This window comes from Siniperca chuatsi, linkage group LG12, assembly GCF_020085105.1.
Source record: "Siniperca chuatsi isolate FFG_IHB_CAS linkage group LG12, ASM2008510v1, whole genome shotgun sequence".
Classification (NCBI taxonomy): Eukaryota; Metazoa; Chordata; class Actinopteri; order Centrarchiformes; family Sinipercidae; genus Siniperca; species Siniperca chuatsi.
In genome coordinates, this window is record NC_058053.1 from 14,910,263 (window position 1) to 14,932,127 (window position 21,865).

Here is a 21,865-nt window from a genome sequence, read left to right on the forward strand (position 1 = left end):
CCCATGGCCTATTCAATGTACAGTACAATCTAATGCCAGTGCCACAGCCCAGTCACCAAGCTTAAAATGGTGGGCTAAAGTTTTATGGACAGAACATAGCCATATAGTATAGTCATATCATTGAAGAAACCACTTAGTCTACATGCTACAGTGTTCAGGAACACTGAGACTACACTCCACACTAGCCAGGTAATTTTTTAAAAGTCGTTTATATGTGGCAACAACATACGTCCACATTTTCTTTTGCTTGCTTTGGTAAAGATCTCCGTCCACAGTGAAACATCTGACCTGAACTATAGAAAAATGGCAAAATCTCATCTCCTTAATCCTCTACAAAAAGGTTTGTTCTGTTGACAGCCAAATAACCACAAAAGACATTAAGAAAAAGAAAAAGCTTAGAAAAGAGCTGAATTTAAATATGTTCAAAACGTGGAGACACATAACTCTGGTTAAAGATTTTATTCAGTCATCTGTGGCATCACACTGTCAAAACACATTTCTGCTTCAGTGTGGACATGCAGTGTTTTTGTGCTGTGAATTCACTCTGAAAAACCAATACATTTCTAAGAGTTTTAAAACATTACACGACAACTTAAGAAAACAACTTGTGCACTTGCAAATAGTTGATCGCATTTGACACAATTCTTCAGTTTAGTGTATCTGATCGTTTCAAGATATTTTTTATGTCCAAATGTTCTTGTATCACTCTCAGCCATATTGTTTAAGCAACGTGAGCTGCTAAAGATCTAAAAACCTGGGAGATACTACAAATGAAGAAAAAAAAAGCATGTTTCTGCTGTCTGTTAGTGATAAATTTTATGTCAGGTTGAAATGGAGCTGCCCTTGGTGTGAAAGACCTCAGATCTATTGGAAGTTAGTTTTTATTCCTAGCATCATGGATGTGATGGGATTTAGACTCCTACACGTCTACCGACCTTTCTGATCATATCACTTCAAACAACATCATTCTTAGGCTGGAAGTGTTTGTATTACCTAAATCCGCTTGAAACTACAGATCATAATCTCCTCTAATGTGATGGAACCAGCTTATAAAAATAAATAACACAATCATTTGTAAGAGACAGAGTTGAATCAGACGCTATAAGCTGTCTGACTAAACCAGTGTGCTCGTTGCCTGGATGTCAAGTCGTGACAAATTATTTGACCCAGTCGAATACGCCTAAAAGTCTATCCATGCTTTGCACGTTGTATGCAGAAACGTTTGTACCACTAATACAACAGTGGACGTTCTGTGCAGAGCTGGCTGTGAGAACCAGTGGAGCTTGTTTGTGCCTTATGACTACTGACTGTCAATTTGTCAGTAAATGCTGTTGTGTAGTAACAACTTAGTGGTTCTAAACAACATGTACCGGTCTGTCTTCCCTCTACTACTGAAGATAATAGATGATAAGGACATCTCTGTCAGTATTATGGTTATAATGTGAGAGACTACAGGGAAATAGCTCCACAAATCACACCCAATGTTTGTTTAATTGTGACATAAAGTGCGTTTCAAGGGAGCATGGCAAGCACATTTAGTTCTGGATTTCTTTATAAACAGGGCTTATACATTTTTAAGGTATAAATGTTATTGTAACATTTTGTCACAATTCCAGTGGAGGTGGAAATTCCAAACAATTAAAAAAAAAACTATATTATAAAAATTAAAAATATTGCAAAAAAGTTTTTATGCTTGGCTGAGGTGGAAATGTTAGTTTATCGATTAAAGCAAAATGCAAAAAGTGCAATGGAAACAGGCTTGGCGAATAAATCATGGCATACATGAACCAGTGATTGGTTCAACCCCTCAGGGAGTGCGGCTTTATTGGCTGAGAGCGGTTGAGTTCATTTGTTCATGTGCTGCTCAGTTTAAGTGCTCCTCCCTAATCCTAAATCCTTTAATTGTCAACAAACACAGATAGGCTTGTTGAAGTGACTCTCAAGGCTTCAGTTCTGTGGCTTTGATTAATTTTGAATAATAAAATCCGTTGTTTGCATGTGTACAAAATCCCCTCCACAAAAGACACATTTTCATAATCTGAATAGTGTTAGCTGACATTAATCTATATCTGTTAGTATCTTAATGAGCAGCAAGTCGATCCTCATTTTCGAGTAGATATGTGGAAATGCTTTCAAAAACTGCTTCTTGATTGAGAGGGAAAATCTCAGTGCCCCCAAAGGGTTGCTAAAGTGATTAACTGACTTCAGAGAGTACAATTGAATTTAAAACATGACCTCTGAGAGTACATTACCATCCATGAACAAATGGCTGTATAGTTCTAGCTTTCGTTCAGTCTCCTCCGACCAGGAAGATAGGAAGGTAGAGAGAAATGGCCGGTCACTAAGTGGTTCTCAGTCAGCTTTTTATTGACCTAGAATGTAGTTGCTATGGCACATAATCAGTTTTTGTTTGTCTTTTACCACAAATTAATTTTGAACCATCAGTCTACTTGACAAATTGTTTAAAAGAAAATACAATTTTAAGAATCAGCTCGCATTAGAGTGATACTATATGTGGTGGGGATGGTTTTATATGATCAAGTGTGTTTTTCAAAGATGCAAAATTTAGTACTTTTAAAACGTTTATCATTAAAGTTACAGTTACTTACTGGCAACAATTAGCCAACAAGTTGCTTTAAGTCATATCACAGTAAAGTTACTGTAGAATTACCTACAGTAGTTTTTATCATGCTGTAAAAGGAATTATACTATGTATATACTAGGTATATACACTACATTACATACATACATACATTACATATACATTAGGTATATACACTAGGTACCTAATGGCTTTCAATGGTTTTTCTGAGCTCAAGAGCTGTACAACTTTCAATTCTTAGAGGAACATGTTACAGTTAAGACAAAAACAAGAAAACTATCTAAAATGTGGAGTGATGAGGCTTTCAACATGACAACAGCAATGTATAATTCCAAACCTGGTGAGTGGTGACTTGGCGATTATAACATCATTATCTAAATACGCTTACAGTAATATCAGTGAGCCATTCACCATTCTAGCTATTTGAACTTAGGATAGTTTTTACTGTAATATTTTCTCAGGGCAAGATATTTCAGTTCACGGCTAACTCATTATCAGTAGAAATACCTGGCCTTCTGTCATCCCTTCCCGCCAGGATTGGCCTGTAGGCTATTCTGTAGGAGAAAAAGACAAAGATAGCTAAAATTCATATTCTATATGCAGGCATCCAAAGCATAATACAAGGCCCTATTGGATAATAATTAAATGGTCAACGTCTGTTTGCAAAATCCAAATATTCTGTTTTGTTAGCTAATGTATGCTAAATCAAGCTTTTTAAATGCTGCCAAGGGGCCATCAGTGCTAGCTAAGTTAGCTAGTAGCTTACCGAGGTACTGCTTTTGTAAAACTCCCTTGAGTGTAATATTAAGAAGTTAAAGAAAGTTCCTGTACTTAATATTAAGCCATGGTAAAACAAGAAAAAGAAGATATATCACCATTCAACATTCTTTCCATATATACTGTATATATGGTGGACTGAGTTTATTTCCACTTACCAAGTATTACCAAAATCCTATTTACAGTAAAAATATTACCATACTGTAGTATTTCCCAAAATACTTACGGCACACAGCTTATACAGCAAGGCACTGCAGAGAATACAGTTATTAATGCTGTAAAAACATAAATAACTTAATAATTAGAAGGTGAAATCAATATCCTATGAACATCCATAAAATAAAGTAGACAGTTGGGACTTGAATCAAGGAATACATTCATTAGATTTAGATGATGATCAAGATGTTGAATTTCCAGCATTATATATTTTTTTTAAGTTTTAAAATCGTTCCACGCTGGCAGCGGTTTGTACTCTCCCACTGTGTACTACTTCAACCCATGATCTTGTCTTGCAGTGTATAAGGAGATATTTTTTATGGCTCATTGGCTTGGATTGACCTCTTTGTTCACCAGTATCATGGACAAAAGCATGACATTTACAAGAATGCATGGGGTGCATGATGTTACATATCATCAGTGATGCTGCAGGGCACAGTGATGGTATAAGGCATGTACAGTTGTATTGTCATGCTCTGATTGCTCTGCGGCTCTCTCCATCTTGCACAACATTAAGGAGTAATTCTTTATCAAAATATGTAATCTAACAAGTGCATAACAGGGAAAAAGAAAGAGAGAAAAGGAAAAAGAGGACTAGAAACTGAAATTGAGGATTAGAATTGAGCTAATGTTATATTTAATGAATTATTCAAGTGACAAAGACGTTATTACAGTAAGTATAATAATGACTTTTCTGGTATTCTCCCCTCTTTGTGATCATTACTCATTGAACCCTACTTACATTTGCATGTTAGGACTAATGAGGATGAAATATCGACAAACAGCCCAAATTCTCAACTTAAATTGTTCTCAACTTTGTTCTTTGTCCTCACAGCCTGGAGACAAGTGATGCTCTTTTTCTTTTCGGGGGGGCACTTTGTCTTTATTTGATAGCACATAAATGAGCGATAGAAACAGGAAATCAAAGAGAACAAGGGAAATAACATACAACACAGATTCCTAGACAGAATCGAGATGCTTCAGTTCCATAGTATGCATCTTAGACCGCTGGCTTACCAAGACCCCTCAGGGTGTATTTTAATTCAGATGATGGATGAGCATCACTGTTATCGGCTTCTCCTCAAATATGCCACTTGATGAATGTATTTTATGGCAATCAGAGGTGGAAAGTAACTAAGAACATTTACTACTAATGTACTTAAATACAATTTTGACATATTTGTACTTTACTCGAGTATATCCATTTTATGATACTTTATACTTCCACTCCACTACATTTCAGAGGGAGATATTGTACTTTTTACTCCGCTATATTTATCTGACTGCTAGAGTTACTAGTTACATGTCAGATTTAGATTTTACTTGAAACTAGAATTACCGCCCCGCGGTTGTATGCCTCCACAAACCAATCAAGTTGCAGTTTACATCCATGTCTGTCCAAACTCATAATATGAATATGAATACTTGGAAGGAATTGAATAAAAGGTATAAAGTGTATTTTTTGGTTAAATGGAAGTTATCACTAAAGTATAGCTACACAAAATGTGGTGCTTTTGTTTTCTCCCGGCATTTTTAGATGTGAAGCCTCTCTGTGAGCTGTAGGTAAAACTCAGTCACTCACAGGATCACGATTAGCTAGGCGCGCTCCAGTTCGTTGTTTGTAGTCACGTGATTCCAATGATGCTCAAAATTCAGAATATAGGCAGGAAGTGAAAGGCTGAATGGACGAGATGGAGGAAAACCCGTACTGTGCTAGTTGTGTCGTCCCAGTCAACATGTGTGTGAAATCTGGAATCGCCCAAATCATTCTTAAATTATGGCTAAAAACCTATTTTGAGGTCACAATGACCTTTGAGTCAAATGTGTCACCTATTTAGTGTCCGACCAACTGTGAAATATTCACAATCACCCCTTCTGTTCCTGAGTTATGGTGTTGAATAATTGCCAAAAAAGTGTTTTTCCAGGACATTATGATGTCACAGTGAAAATGACCTTTTGGGTAAAAAAAGTTATCAATTCTTGAGTTATGGCCAAAACCATGCTTTGTGAGGTCACAGTGACCTTGACCGTTGAGAACCAAATTCGAATCAGTTCATCCTTGAGTCTAGGTCTATGGTCCAAGTGGACGTTTGTGCCAAATTTGAAGAAATTCCCTCAAGATATTCCTGAGATAGCGCGTTCACAAGAATGGGTCGGACGAATGGATGGACAGACAAAACCGGAAACATAAAGATAACATAAAAACATATGATAATCTGATATTCCCAACCTTTTTTTGGTTGTGACCTCTTACAAAAAGCTAGTGTCTAGTACGGGCTCCTTGTCATGTTTCAGATGTTTAGGAATTTTTCTACAAAAGAGTTATTTCCTCTGTAAACCTCTCATATGGTTTCACTTAAATAACTGTTAGAGGCTCAAAACAGTAAAAGTATACAATATTTAAAAAAAGACACTGCCACTGTCTTCTTGTGATTGACACATAATGTGCTGCAATCATATTACCACTGTAAATGGATCATTTCTTGTCAGTTGTTAACTGCTATGACTTATTTGTTTTTGTATTTTCTTTGTTTTTATAGAAATATCATCAGTGCATGGCTGGACTGCTCGCCCCACCATATGGTGTGATGGAAAGTGGTTGTAGTGCCGACAGTAAGTAAGCTCACAGTTACTGTTCATCTGTTTTCTGAGTGGTTTGGACTCAATCACAATCACACATTTTATTTTTAAGTTTGTCACAGTTTGTGTTGTATTAACCTTCACACAGTACAGGCCATTGGTAGATTTGATAGCATTCTTTGAACTTTTAATTAAATTTGATTGTAACAGGATCTTCAAGACGACATCTGACTGTAAAATATCACAGTGTAGGTGGTCCCAAATGTTCAGATGTAGCTGTTGGTGCACATGGTTTGGTAGCATGTGCTGAGTGACAGTGTTACGTCATCAGAAACAAGTACATCAATGCATTTGGTTTACTTTCAGCTGCTTTCATATCAGTTACTCGAGATATAAAAGTACAGAACTAAACTGAAATTATAAAGTTAATGAAATGTATTTCACTTTACTTTATAAAGATTCCCAGAAGTAACTCCTTTTTTGTATAATGAGATTTCACAATTTTCAGGAAGTGTAATACAACATAAATTCTTATTTTGTATAATATGTAATAATATTTTTGTCTCCCAAACTCCATTACTGTCTGACCCTCCTTCATCTTCTTGCATTGCGATAAAGGCTGGTACTTATATTTATGCTTTTCTGTTGCAAGTTAACTCAATATTGACTTAGCTTTGCACAAACAGAGCACTTAACTGGCTCAAAGTCCGTAAAGTACCATAAAAATGATGAACAGCAGTGTGTAGTGAGAAAATCCAGAGAGTCTGTTGGCTTACTGGCAGTGGGTTCACTATATATTGTTATGTATTTTTTAAAGAGTTTATAAATGATGAACACATTTTAAAGAAAATGTTTCTCTTTTTAAAGAACTCACAATCTCAAACTCGCCTTAAAATTTTGATTTGGGCTGCAATCTCAAACTCGCCTTAAAATTTTGATTTTGGGCTGCTTTTAAAAGTTGATGAGTCTGCTTTGGTATTCATCACTGTTACGTGCTATGGAGCAGCACTGTAAGACTCAACAGCACTGTAAGAGTATTTTTGCAGTATACAGTTAAGTACTTAGGGGATTTACAGTATGCACTGTATGCATGAATACACCAAGACAGAAATCACACAGGCATCAAGCAGCAGGAGGCTGATGCACTCTCTTGTACAGTACGTCCACAGCAGCTTAGTGGTTTTGTAACCGTAGTCTAATGAATTAAATATGTTTTAAATAGTTTTCTTAGTTACATCAGCACTGTGCTTTTCCAGCACTTTGGTGTTAAGTCAGCATTATTTAATTCACTCCAGTCAAGAATTCAGTACCACTTTACCTGAGCACCATTTAAAGCACGAACACACTCACTTCAATAAAATGAAACACTCTCAACTCTGACATACTCAAACAAGATACGATCTTTTATCAACAAATTCGATTTTAGATTTTTTGTAACTTATGTCTAATCTTGGATTCATCTCTCACATGCATACTGTACGCTGCATTCCTATTGATGTGACTGAATTGATGTGACACTTGAATGAGTGGCGTGATGTCACATGGACCAGCATGGCAGCATCACAAATAAAATGATGGACAGCTGTGTTAACTTCTCAAAAAAGCAATACACAAGCACAGATTCTATACAGGCCCACAGCATATGAATAGAAATGCAGTCCAAGAGTGTGTAAGAAGATGATAGATACCAAAATGAGACTCTTCTTTAAAGCGCCTATAATCGATATGATTATTATAACAATGTATTAAATGATGAAAACAATGTGACAATGTAAACGGTGTCGCTCGTACTGATGGACCTACAGAGAATTATCACCTGAATCTGCTTCTCCTCCTCGGCTTTACTGAGCTTTATAGCAAGTTTCAGCTCATTGTTTAACTGTCCGCCAACTTTATTATTTTGGTTCACTCTCACCGCTCTCATAGTGCCATTTTCAGCGAAAAAGCTCTATAAACTCACTGTACACTAGTGGTACTAGTAGACATAGTGGAGCATTTAGCAGCTAAAGAGGCAGATACTTGCCTCAAGAGTTGATGGAGACCAAAAACAGAGAGAAAACAAGAGTGAATGTTTGACTTATCAGGTGGACAGAAACACGACTCCAAGCAAATGAAAATGTTGCTCCGTAACTGCTCAATGTCTAAATAAGAACAATTTGCTAACAAGACAGGATTTAAAAGATGATGATATGTCAATGTTGTGTTCACAATGTTTATGTCCCCAAGTGGACAAAAAATGAGTTTTCGCAGGTGTAATATAAATATGAATTCTGCAGTTGAAAATCATCCTCTACTGAAGCTGAAATAAAATTTCATTTTTGTCATTGCTTTCCAAAATGACCAGCATAACTGTGATTCATATGAGTATTTTGGTTAAATGTTGGTAAATAAAACTATTGTTAATTGATTTTATTGCTGACTGTGTTGGTCCCTGTACTACAAAAAACTGTCAGTTAATTTGCTAGTGACAGCACTTCACCCTTTTGTTTACATTTATATCACAGATTGCATTCTTTCCAACTTTTTCATTATTATTCCCTGTTGGACATAGTTTGCCCAGCAGTTAGGTGGTCTAAATGCTAACACATGTTATATAACATGAAGGTAACAATATAAAAACCTTTACAGCAAAGAACATTTACAAAAATAACCAGGAATTCAAAGTAGCCAGGAATTACACAGAGCATTGTGAACAAAGTTATACAGATACAGATGCTTGAGTTTATTCCTGGATGTATAGCCACAAGCGTAATGTTACATTTCTATGTTCCACTTTCTTTCTGTATCTGTTTTTGTGGTATCAGCAGTCTGGGAGGCTTGTATAAAAATAGCTGAGTTTTTCCCTGCAGATACAGTTGTGACTGAGCAGCTCTGACTGATTGTGCTATTTGTCCTGGAGGGGAACTTTACAAGCTTAAAGCTCCCAACACTGAGAAATAACCTCCTTAAAACCCTCTGCACATAGAATAAAAACACTGGGAAAACTTTGCTTCTCCTATACAGTAACAACCACAACCCCAGAGTAATAGAGTGTAATATCATGTTTATTTAAGAGGAAAGCTAAATTAGAATAACAATTTAAATTGTTTTTAACTGTTCAGTATAGATTTGTGAAGAAAGTTTCTCCTAAAGGTAAGCACATGGAAGCCCAAATCATGTATTATGTCAGAACAATAATTGAAAATGAAAATTGTATCTCCTTTCAATAGTAATTGAAAGGAGATACAAACAAAATAAAACTAACAAGTGAACAAATAACCACCCAATAACTACTGAGAAAGTTATGGGTACATTTTCTAGTTCATAATGGTGACATAAATGAATGGCATATTTGTTTGATTGGAAAAGCAGAAGAAAAAAAATAAGAAAATAAAATAAATATGAGGAGAATTAACAAAGCTTGAGGACACTTGTTTTCAGCCACAATAACCTTTTTAGAAATACGCAAAAAGCACATTAAGTATAAGATTGTAAAGTATGTTATACTTTCACTTGGAAATATACTGCAAATTAATGAATGAATGAATTAATTATTTTGCATCAATTTCATTGTTTTAAAATCATACTAAATATGTTTATGTATAAAACATGGTTTTGTTTTTCTTTATTTACTTACTTTTAAATTTATTTTTTAACTTAGATGCGATGCCGCTTGTTGTTTATGTGTTTGCTACAGGAAACTTTACCTGGTGGCATGAATTGCTCATTAGAGCTCAGGTTTTAAAACTTACACATTGTTTCCCCCCAACACATGCATCTACAGGGGCTCTAGACTCTACATTTCCTCTCGGGTTAGTTAGAGGGGGTTTGAGTTTTCAGTGATCTCTGTTTGTCACAGATCCCAAGTCACTCTATAAACATGCTCTCTGTTTTTTCCCACCAGGAATGCCGGACAAAGAGAACATAAGCAACAACTCATTAGTTTCAGTCTCCAAACATCAGCATAAGGTAGTTTGCCTGACACACATGAATTATTTATATGATTTAGTGTTACCACATGTTATGAAAGACGGAGAGGCTGAGAGGGTGAGACAAAGCTGGTTTATTGGCCTTGTTCCTATCTAGCAGAGTGTTACTGTAAGTGAACAGTTTGGCAGCAGGTTATACCTCGGCTATAACTCATTCTGTGCTTCTATTTTGCCTGACGTAATAGCATCCTTTACCGTTACTCACCCCTCCAACAGAGGATGGGGAATGTGAAATTTGTTTAAAGTTGGTCTAAATATAAACTAGATGACTGCAGTTTTAGCCTCCATCCGTAAGAGTTCCTGTCCCACCTTTCTCCTGTTGTCGTTTCCTGACCACTGGGTTGATAACTTCCACTCCAGCAGATTCATGGTGCCCTGTGCTTTGTTCCCGCGTAGCGTTTAGTCTCAACATGGCTACAAGATCGCTCTGTTATGTAAAAATGAGGAACCCATAGTTTTCTTTCTCGTTATGTAACAAACACAGCTTTAATTTAATTTAACATATATAAATAATAAGTATGAAAGCACAGCTTCCCTGAGTACTGAGTGGACTTGTAAATAAATGATGAACTTTAAAGCGTCCACATAAATGCACGAGTTACTCTGCTCTCTGAAGCTTGCAGAATTCATTTTAAATGTCACAGCCCCGCAGCCCACCCCATGCCCCTAGCGGATACAAAAATCAATCAACACACTACCATACAGTAATGCACAATATCTGTGTCCCGTTTAAGCAATTGAATGCATCAGTCAAGAGTCTGGTAACAGACTGTTATTTTAACTGAGAAGCAATAAAGTTCAATTATAATTGACAGCTAATAAACACATAATGTCAACAGTCAGTCATACACTAGCAGTGAGGAAGACATCCTGTGGCCTACAGTGAGAAGAAAAACACTTGTTGACATGTTGTTGTTTCCCTGATGTCTTTTATTGCCAATTACCAGACTGTTGTGTTCTACAACAACAAACCTTTAATTTCACCCGGTTTCTGTGATGTTGAGTTTTGTATCATCAGAAGAGTCTCAGTTTTATTGTCATCCATGATGTATTTTATTTTAATTCCTCTTATATATATTTTGTTTTATTTTATTTTGCAGAAGTCATTCATTGAAAGTCCAGCCAAACCCCACCTTAAATGCATTTCTCAGGTATTAAACTCAATCACCTTCTGTATGTAGGGGCCAATCATTACCTAGTTTTTGTGGCAGGTAGTCAGTAGGACTCTATCGTGCTGAGATTGAACTTGAGTTCTACTGTACAGGTCCCCTCTGAGAAGATCCTGCGGGCGGGGAAGATTCTCCGTAACGCCATCCTCTCCAGGGCGCCTCACATGATCAGAGACAGGAAATACCATTTGAAGACGTACAGGTTAGTTGGCATCTTAATTATTTGATATTTGCGGAAGATTGCATTATTCAATTCAGTTCAAAATACGATATTTGTCTCTCAATGGGAAATGTGACGCAAGCAGGTTTGCAACACAAAAACACACAAAAACACAAACAATTCATCCACACACATGAAAGCAATCTAAAATTACAAATATGATAGTGTAAAGATGAAAAGAAAGAGGAAAAAAGCACAAGGGTTAATGGCAGAGGCTAATCCATAGCTGGCCAGTTGTGTACAACACCTCTGTCCTTTAACTTCTGGACTAAAAGTTTCTTAAAGGCAAAACTAATTCCTGACAGTATTAACTTAAAGCTATACTGATTAATATTTTTTATTAACAACGGATCAAAATGACTGCGTGTAATGTGAAAGGTGTTCGCTCTTATTGATGAACCCACAGAGAATTATCACCCAACTCTGCAGGTCCGCTAGCGCTCCATAAAGCATTTTAGCGTCTTTCAGCTTGTTGTTTTGGTTTTCCGGCCCACAACTTTACTGTTTTGGTTCACTCTCACCGCTCTTATCGGCGTTGTTTCTAGGAGCAGCAGGCAGCAGTTTTCAGCGAAAAATCTCTAAAAGCTCACCGTACACTACCTGCCCAGAACCAAACAGCTGACAGACAAAGTTAGCGACTAACTACTGAACGCAGTGGAACATTAAGCAGCTAAAGAGCCAGATATTTCCATCAGGAGTTGGTGGAGACCAAACAGAGCTAAAAGGAGAGTGAATACTGGACTTACCTTCGCCAGATGGATACAAAAACAACAATTTCAAATGAACGCTAATGTTACCCCGTGTCTTCTGCATGCGTAAATAAGTAACTGTTTGCCAACACATATGCCATATCAACCCCATAGGTGAAATATGTAAGCGTTGTGTTTACAGCTTGTTGCGCTTCCCCCAAGTGGCCAAAAAAACCCCAAATCTATTTATTCATTACTCATAAAGGACGTGGGGTCATTGGAGTCAATTGTATTTGGCTTTGCTGTATCATAAGGATTTTTCTTTCAAATCAGTACTTGAAGAATGCTTGGGTGGGTTACTTTTAAAATGTGTTCCAGTATAATAACTTGTTTAATCAAAATTGCTGTTATTTTTTCCATATGCATCAGTAATACATTTCTCATTATTTTGATCAAGAATCAATAGAGTTACATTTTGTTTGTCGTGACAATGTAACACTGTGTTTATTTATTTTACTAAACCTCAGTTTATCCAAGATTAATACGATGGCTGATCATGCCAGCTCTTTAATGGCAACGCCCTGTTAACAGTTTAGTAAAACAACAGAAACAAAAAAACAAGAACATTAATTAATAAAACACAAAAAAGACATATTACATAACTGCTCAGCCTTTGTATGAGAGCTTATATAGACATGTGTCTTTCCTAGGCAGTGTTGCGTGGGGACAGAGTTGGTTGACTGGCAATTGCAGCAGAGCTCATGCATCCACTCTCGTATTCAGGCTGTGGGCATGTGGCAGGTGCTGCTGGAAGAAGGTGTTCTCAACCATGGTGAGACTCTATGTGATGTCTGTGTCTGCACAAGTGAACATGTGAAGCAGAGATTTAAAATTCAAGCCATGCTGTCTGTGTTGTGTTGTTGTGACGCAGTGGACCAGGAACTGAGCTTCCAGGACAAGTACCTATTCTACCGCTTCCTGGATGATGAGCAGGAGGATGCTCCTTTACCCAGCGAGGAGGAGAGGAAGGAGAGCCAAGAGGAGCTGCAGGACACCCTGCTCCTCCTCTTGCAGATTGGACCTGACGCCCACATGAGGATGATTCTGAGGAAACAGTAATAATCTCTAAAGCTATATTAAATAAAGTGAATCATGTGATGGTGTTCTGATTTAATTTACATATTTCTTGTTTTCCAGTCCATCTGAAAGAACAGCAGATGATTTGGAGATCATTTATGAAGAGCTGCTCCATATAAAGGCCTTATCTCACCTATCCACCACTGTGAGTTACTTGTTCTCTATCTTATGTGGCCATATGAATCCTGTTGTCACTGTGCAGACATTCAAATTGGTTCTGACTCCTGTGGCAGTAAAAAACACGATCAGCTCCTCAGACTCTTGTGAACGGAAAGATGCATGCATGCAAACAGCACACACGTGTGTGTGTATAGTGAGCTCAGTACTGATCATCATATCTCTTAAAATATTTGGATACATGTTCTGCAAGTAAAATCATCAATTTGTGTTGCTGCTGGGATTCACTCAAATTGAAAAGAAGTTACGTGAGAATTGCTACAAACTGCATGCCTTTTTATGTACTTTAACTCACATTCAGATTTAGGAAAATCTGTTTTTTGCCAGTGGGGTATTGACTAGCAGTTAAGTAAAACTTTGCATGGTGTTGTGCTCTTTCTGGTTGCTCCCTGTTGAACTACTAAGTAAAAGGAATTTGTGTTGATATTGACATACTTGAGTCTCCCCTGCTTGCACAGGTAAAGAGAGAACTGGCAGGAGTGCTGATCTTTGAGTCCCATGCAAAGGCAGGAACAGTGTGTAAGTGATGTGATAAAATAAGTGAATGACCTTTTCAAAAAGCTGATGCCAAACAGTTTAATTTATAAATGCATCACAGAGTCTGAATGAATCCCAGATTAGGGTATATCAGACAACCAAAGCTTTTCTTTGTTTCTTTTCTCTCTCAGTGTTCAGTCAGGGGGAGGAGGGCACATCATGGTACATTATTCTGAAGGGCTCAGTCAACGTTGTCATCTATGGAAAAGTAGGTATTTCTCCAGATGAGATCACACTCTTTCTAAAAGCATCAGAGCTGATTATGTAGCTCTGACCAGGGCATTGATTCACTGGTCAGTAAATGATCAGCACGCTGTGCTGCGCAGGGTGTTGTTTGCACTCTTCATGAAGGAGACGACTTTGGAAAGCTCGCTCTCGTCAATGATGCCCCCCGTGCTGCCTCCATTGTCCTGCGAGATGACAACTGTCACTTCCTGAGAGTAGACAAGGAGGACTTCAACAGGATTTTGAGGGTGAGTTTCTGTTTAACGTCTATTGATGCCTTTATGGTAACAGTAAAGAAGCAATATTGCCCTCTGTTGACAAAAACTCCACAATGCAGCCATAAAAGTTATTTGATGTGTCCTTTGAGATAGTACTCCAGCCCTCTGCACCCATTAGCTTAGTCATCCTGCTAAATATGAAATATGTTGCTAATGACTTGTGTTACTTCAAGCTGGAGATAAAAAGCTTAATTAGCTGTGGATGCAAACTTGTGTGGAAAACGTCCATCTGGGAGCTCTGACGCCATCATGAATTTCCTGTTCAGGCTGAAATAGAGCAGCAGAGATTTGACAGCATGAACTGGGATGTGAATGGCAGTTAGCTCTGTGGTGAGAGAGCCGAATGTGATGCTCCAGCAGGTCTGTACACAATGTAAAGAAATTAGAAATCTAGGAACTTAAGAAGCATCCACTCTAAATGGCTTGAATATGTAACACTAAAAGAATAACATATTTTTAAAACCATTTTATAAACCTCTTAACATACAGTTTCCACATTTGAAATATTTAAACCCAAGACTCCTAATTTTTATGGCTGCACCATTTCATACAATGGGAATATTCCAGGTGTTTTTTTCAGAATTTGAAGCTGTGAAGCTGTGTGTGTGTGTTTGTCTGCACACAATGAGTTTGTAAAGACTGTTTTTTGATCTTTAGTTTAAATAATTTGACATCGCTTAATAGGTAACAATCACCACACTAGACATGGCCTGCGTTAAGACCCACAAAATACTATTTGGTATTTTGGTACTTTATTTTAACCTCCTGCTTGCTAAGGTTAGTGTGGCTGTGTGCTGTACTGGACAAGCCAACAAATCCATTCTGCTCAGTGACCAGAGAGTCAAACCTCTCTGCAATTGTGAGATGATTGTGTGATGGTGTAAACATTGTGTTCAGTTTATGACATGCCATTCTCATTTAGTTGTGGAAGAGACAGCTCATATTCACTAAAACAGAAATAGGCTCAGATAGGACTACATACAACCTTCCAGTGTAATTGTTATCATAGCTCTTTCATTGTGTTTAACTTTCTTATAACGTTTCTTCATCACCTGCTTGTTCATACTTAATATTTAAATGCATAACTTATGTGTATATACTGTGTGTGTGTTTGTGTGAAGGACGTGGAGGCCAACACGGTGCGTCTGAAGGAGCACGGTCAGGATGTTCTGGTGTTAGAGAAGAGTCTCAGCTGCAGTCGAACCTCCAGCCACGGAGCCTCATCCTCCCAGTACAAGTAAATGTACCCACAATCCACTGCACACAGCAGAGCATTTATAGACAGGAAAGGTTTTGAATGCAGTTTGTGTGTGTGTGTGTCTGTTGTACATCTTATTTAGACATTATGGGTCATAGAAAATACTGATTTCTAATTGCCCGGAAGGTGTTTGTTAAAATGGCAACACTCTAAGTTCCCCTATTTAACATTTATAAGCAATATATAAACATTTAATAAATGGTTTATAACACACTGTATTGTGTGTATAGTGGTTTTTAATATATTTGTCAACAACTATAACTCCTCTTGTGGGCACCCATAAATGGAGGCTGTTGTATAAAAATACAATGAATGACAATATAGTAAAGCACAGTCATAATAATATAAAATATGTGGTCATATGAGAAATTATAATTCTTGACAAATACTGTAGATTAATAAACACTTAACCATGTCCTTCTATATGCATCTAAACACATCATTGTATGTCATAAACCATTTATTAAATGTTTATATCCTGTTTAGGGGACTTAAAGTAAAGTGTTAATGTTAAGATTATAACCTCAAATGCAGTTCTAGTCAACAGTTTAACAACTATTCTGAGCCAGAGAACAAGATATAATCAAATGCAGGTGACTGTAATTACAATACGTAAGCTTTACACTTTGTTACGAGTGAAGTCACTGGTGAAATTATCATAAAAAACCATAAGTAAAACTGGCCACAAACAAACTTTAAAAAATGGATGATGACTTAAACACAGCCTCCTTTTCCCTATGGAATTAAACAGAATATTGTAATGTCTGTTGTAGTGTAAAAATCCTAATGAAGTGTGGTGTTAGTCTATATTTTTTCTTTCTGTCAACAATTCTCATGTAAATACTAAAACCAGCAATTTGTTAGTCCATCCCTCAATACTTTCTGACATCCCCACCCCGTCTGTGGCTCTCAGCTCCGAGAGTCTTCCTAATGAAGACGTTAATCTTTAAAAATGGGTCACAAATATAGAGGTTTTTTTTTTTAAAGGCTGAATAATTTCCCAAAACAGTTGGGCATTGTAGCTAAAAAGGAGTACTTTGCGTATTTGTTTGGGACTATTTTCAGCTGTGGATTAATACACATTTAGTGCACGTATGTGGGATTGACTCAAAATCAAGTACAGTACCCATGTTCATCATAATGTGGCTATTTTATATGTTTCTGACTGTTTCTGTAGTGGAGCTCTGAGGCACAGAGGAATAAGATACATCAGTCTTTGGCTACACAAACAAAACTTTGTTGATTCATTGTTGGTTTTGGTATTTCATGGAATTTATTGACAATAAGAAAAATGTACAATATCACCAGCCTTATCCTTAAAAACATTGAAAGTGCCTAGTGAATACTGGACTCAGTGTGGCCAGCAGATGAAAATGCTTCCTGACAGTGCAGGCGGCACAAGCACAGAGCAATCCTGTGCATTGCAGCCAGCAAGTGTTATCTTAATAGAGGAATCTGTCACTGCACCATGGTCGCTGTAACATAGAGAGACACGTTGATGGCAATGATGGCCCTAGCTCCAAGGGGAAAAAGAAGGCTTGGCAAGTCACAATTAGTTGTTCGGGGTCGCCCTCTAATCAACTCCGCTCCTCACACATGAGAGTGTCAAGACTGTGTTCTCCCTCATGAGTGGGGAAGACACAACACAGTTTGTGCAGCTCCCCTCGTGATGCTGTTATCAAGTGATGAAAACAACCGTGGCTGGATTGTGTTGATTTTCCTTCACGGAGAAGAAGATGCCCCTACATTTCTTTTTTAGCTTCCCTGACAGCTCTTAGCCCGGACTCCCCTTAATCTCCAGCCAGCCAAGAACTCTGTGATTGTAAATAGGATTGTTATCAAATGAAGCAATCACAGGCACACGTTCAAGTAACACAAATCAGTCGAGGGCCATAGCCGTGTCATTAAGCATAAGAGCCAGTGTTTCTTGATTAGTGAAGGGTGTGTTTTATTCTGCGTTGCTCCAGATACAGGGTAATGTCGGGGACTCCGGAGAAGATTTTGGAGCACCTCCTCGAAATGATGCGATTGGATTCTCAATTCACAGAGTCAGGTACTGCTATACCTGCTAGAGTCAGGTACTACTCAGCATGCGACTTTCAGTATGTCAGATTAGTGCCATCTAATACAACCTATCAATATGATGATCATTTACTGTGAAGGGTTTTCTTCTGTGCAGTATATTTATTCTTTTTCTGGCTCAGCTTTTCTCTCCTCTGTCCTCTGCCTGCTGCTCTGCACTGACCTGTTTGTTCTCATCTATAATTAACCACACATCACAGAGCTGATCTAATTACACTCGCTTGTGTGGATGCATATGGTTTTCATTTGCCTGCAGAGGTGACAGAGACAGGGCCATGTGGATCAAGGCCTGATGGCTCGGGACACTCTTTGATCTGCTCTTACACTGGTTTCACAGGTGTTTGACATAACCTTCTCTTTCTTTTTTTTGTCACAGACTCAGCCTTAGATGACTTTGTGCTCATGCACTGTGTCTTCATCCCAAACAGTCAACTATGTCCAGTGTTGATGGCCCAATATCCTTTCAGCACTGTTTCCTAATGTGGTTAAATGTTCCTTCCACCCCTGTGAAACTGAGCTGTAAAAAAACAAATAAAACCCCTTCCTACTCTGCGCTTGTTTTGATCTTAACTGCTGTGCACCTACCATGCCCAGGCCTCGCAGGGCTCTGAACAGGAGAAGATGGACTACACACTTAACAACAAGCGCAGGGTGATCCGCCTGGTGATGCAGTGGGTTGCTGTACATGGAGATAACCTGCATGAGGAGGACGTTTCGGTGGCCTTCCTAGAGGTTAGCCTATAGTTATTAGTAACAATATAACCACATGACTACTGATATTGGTACAGTATAATAATAATGCAATATAATAATCAATGTAAAGTCAGTGCTTCTATTAGATTTTTTTATTTTATTTTAGTCTGTCAGTGACAGTGTATGATGTTGTAGAACAACAACATGAAACAATTTAAGTCAGAGGAGACATAAAACATTCATTGGATTGAAAGTTTTTTGTAAAACAAGTATACAATAACAGTCGTGTAAATATTGTATACAAATGCAGTTAGGGAGGAAGGTCAAATAGGGAACAATACCCAACAACACACACAAATATCAAATGTCTATTTTTTTATATTGCTTACACAAATAACACTACTCGTCTCCAAGTCTCACTGTCACTGTCTGTTTACCTAGAGTTTACTACTGGCACCTTCATTTACAACAGCAAACAAACACCTGCATCAGAGGTGTGCAGTTATATTGTCCAGTTAGTAGAAATAAATGGACACCTGCCAACCAATCAGAATAGAGAATTCACAGTGACCGCGGTATAAAGCAGGTTTATTTCATGAAAATAACAAGCAAAGCCACAGGTGGGCATCCTGTTGGTTTGGGCAATAAAAATGACTCCTATTAAATGTTTACAACATGATATAATGTACGCACAGTTGTACTGATTGTTTATGTAGTTTATACTTATTGGCTGCCCTGAGCAATAAGGCCGGATGATGAATATTTACTGCATTTACATGTTTGTTCTGTGCAGATGTAATACTGAATGAATATGTGGTGCCTGATACATCAGTGATTTATACATTTTGAAGAATGGTACCAGCAGGAGAAATTTTCCAGCACTCCACCCCAGCTACATTACTAAACCTTGAAACTCTTATGACTTTTTATTTACTTTTAATACTTCTTTTGAGTCTTCTTTTTATTCAGAGTTTCTTGTGTTTTGCAGGAGTTTCTCTTGGCAGTATCTAATGATGCCAAAGTGATTCCAGCCCTCAGGGATCAACTAACAGAACTGGAGAGGATTGTAAAGCGAAAGTAAGTTAGCGTTTTTTTAAGGGGTTGTGAGATGAATGAATCTTAATCTTAAAACTGGCCATCTGTATTTATCATTTTGTAGTCACCACGATCCTCCTGTATGTGCTCACAATTAAAAGCAATGTGCTGTCTCTTCAGGTTTTATAGATAGATGAACAAACAAACGTAACTTTAAGTGTTGCTTATTTGTCCATGTTTTAGCGCTGAAGATGCCAGAGTCTCACAGAAAAAGGTGAGACACTGACTCTTTTCCTTTCAAACTAAAGTTTATTTGTAGATTTTGTTGTGTTGTGTGAAAACGTTCAGATGCCTGAATCTGTTAAACTTTGTCGCAGCACAAAGTCCTACTGCGGCAGTTCAGTATGGGAGATGAGAAGCTTCAGAAACGTCAGCCCATCAAGAGTAATGATGAAAGTGAGTAAAGGACATGTTTGGGTCAGTGCATGATAGAAGGTTTGTCTAAGGATCACATTCAGTATATTGTGTGTCTGTCACTGTTACATTATATCTGCTATTGGAAACATTTTTTTATCAATGTCTTTACCTCACCAGGTATTCATTAGAAAAACACTCATGTTTGAGGGAGATAGTGTTTTTGTACATTTTAAAGCAGCAGACGATGTCAGTGCTATCTAGTGCATTGGTTATATGAGAGTGCATATTTTCATAGAGAGACTATTTGAAACTTGTACTCAGAGACTCAATGAGGAATTTGATTGAATATCTTTTGTTCTTCAATTTGTCTCTCCAATCTGTCTCCAGATGATATACTGAATTAATGTTTGGTGCTTAATATATCAGTGATTTGCCATTTACCTGCTACTGATAACCATGTAAAACTACAAACCCAGTTCTGTTAGCAGAAAGGATTTCCTTGTTTAGTGTGGCTTTTCTTTCTGAGTAAGAGGAAATGAGTCATCGGTTCACCTCTTTTCTCTGCACAGTCACACACATGTACATGTACAGTATGTTAACGTATGCTTACCTGGGGTCAGTTCACATTTAACATATCTGGCTGGACATAGGAAGCTTTAATCCTAATCAGTGAATCCTAACTTTTTGGCTTGTGACCACTTAAAATAAAGCAATGTGTTTTTGTTTCATTTAGGTAAAACTATCCAGAATTTCACAAAAAAGCAAAGATTAGAGAAAAATCAGAAAAATAAACAAAATTTGTATAAATATGTTTTTTTTTCTTCTTTCCTATCTTGTGAATCGTCCCATGACCCCTCAGATTTATCTAGTGACCCCTAGATTCAGAACCATTGCATTAATCTGTCTCTGCTACTATCAGGTACTGCTTTACCGCTCCTTCATTCCTTCTTGCTGACAGTCATATATTCACTCTGATTCATGCTTCCAGTTCTGCTCAAAGTCTACTGCTGTGACCACACCTACACAACAATCCGTGTCCCTGTGGCCGCCTCTGTCAGGGAAGTCATTGGTGCTGTGGCTGACAAGCTAGGGTCAGCGGAGGACCTGCTCCTGGTCAACCTCAGTTCGGCAGGAGGTGAGAGCGGCAGCAGCTACATGTTAATCAAATGATTGGAGACAACACAAGGGAGAGCCCATGCAGAGTGTAATACTAATGAATCCCCGGCTGATTTAGTGAGAAATTAGCTGCCTTGCATTTGCCAACTGTGAATGGCTGCTACAGTAGGTGCTAAAGAATGGCATTTAAAGCAGCTTGAGAAAAAACCTGAGCTCAGTTTTTCTCATAACATTCAGCATGAGGCTGTTGTTGCTAGTGGCTGCTTCTTACTGTAGTGATGTTCCATTGTCTCTGCATTGTCTTTGCATAACCTGCATCAAAGGTTAATAAACAAATACAGAGCTATACAGTAGCTGCTCTCTGGCTTGGAGTTAATTATCATGGAGCTTATATACTGTATCTCTAACCATTGAACTTTGGCTTTGCAAGGAAAAATACAGGCTGCCACTAGCTTCCACACGTGTATAATGTAGCATGAAAGAGCTCTTGTAGGACAGATAGTATGATATTATAATATATGGTGTTGTCCAATACCATCATCATCTCTCAGTGTGAGAGTCTTGAGACTTCACGAGTACTACCACAACCACTTTGTTCAGTATTTTTAGAAATTAAAAAAGGTAGCAGCAGACAAACACACATATTTCTTTAAAAATGAATGAAAAAGTCTGCAGCCACACTAGTACTC

The 21,865-nt window shown here is 37.8% G+C and overlaps 1 protein-coding gene across 5 annotated transcripts in view; it reads left to right on the plus strand.

Annotated features, from left to right (window-relative positions):
• The window catches only part of rapgef4a (Rap guanine nucleotide exchange factor 4a), a 37,009-nt gene that overhangs the window by 12,009 nt on the left and 3,135 nt on the right, over positions 1-21,865 (plus strand). For 3 of the 5 annotated variants that reach the window (XM_044216753.1, XM_044216755.1, XM_044216756.1), the window contains 18 exons: positions 6,136-6,208; positions 10,059-10,123; positions 11,244-11,294; positions 11,408-11,514; positions 12,932-13,053; positions 13,153-13,336; positions 13,419-13,503; positions 13,994-14,054; positions 14,204-14,280; positions 14,399-14,545; positions 15,697-15,812; positions 17,801-17,886; positions 18,292-18,370; positions 18,497-18,647; positions 19,597-19,685; positions 19,887-19,917; positions 20,021-20,099; positions 21,049-21,195. In XM_044216753.1, coding sequence (XP_044072688.1) covers positions 6,136-6,208; positions 10,059-10,123; positions 11,244-11,294; positions 11,408-11,514; positions 12,932-13,053; positions 13,153-13,336; positions 13,419-13,503; positions 13,994-14,054; positions 14,204-14,280; positions 14,399-14,545; positions 15,697-15,812; positions 17,801-17,886; positions 18,292-18,370; positions 18,497-18,647; positions 19,597-19,685; positions 19,887-19,917; positions 20,021-20,099; positions 21,049-21,195 — 1,750 coding nt within the window. Of the gene's footprint in view, positions 1-6,135; positions 6,213-10,058; positions 10,124-11,243; positions 11,295-11,407; positions 11,515-12,931; positions 13,054-13,152; positions 13,337-13,418; positions 13,504-13,993; positions 14,055-14,203; positions 14,281-14,398; positions 14,546-15,696; positions 15,813-17,800; positions 17,887-18,291; positions 18,371-18,496; positions 18,648-19,596; positions 19,686-19,886; positions 19,918-20,020; positions 20,100-21,048; positions 21,196-21,865 lie in introns of those variants that run through there. The other 2 variants (XM_044216757.1, XM_044216754.1) reach the window with 2 other exon arrangements.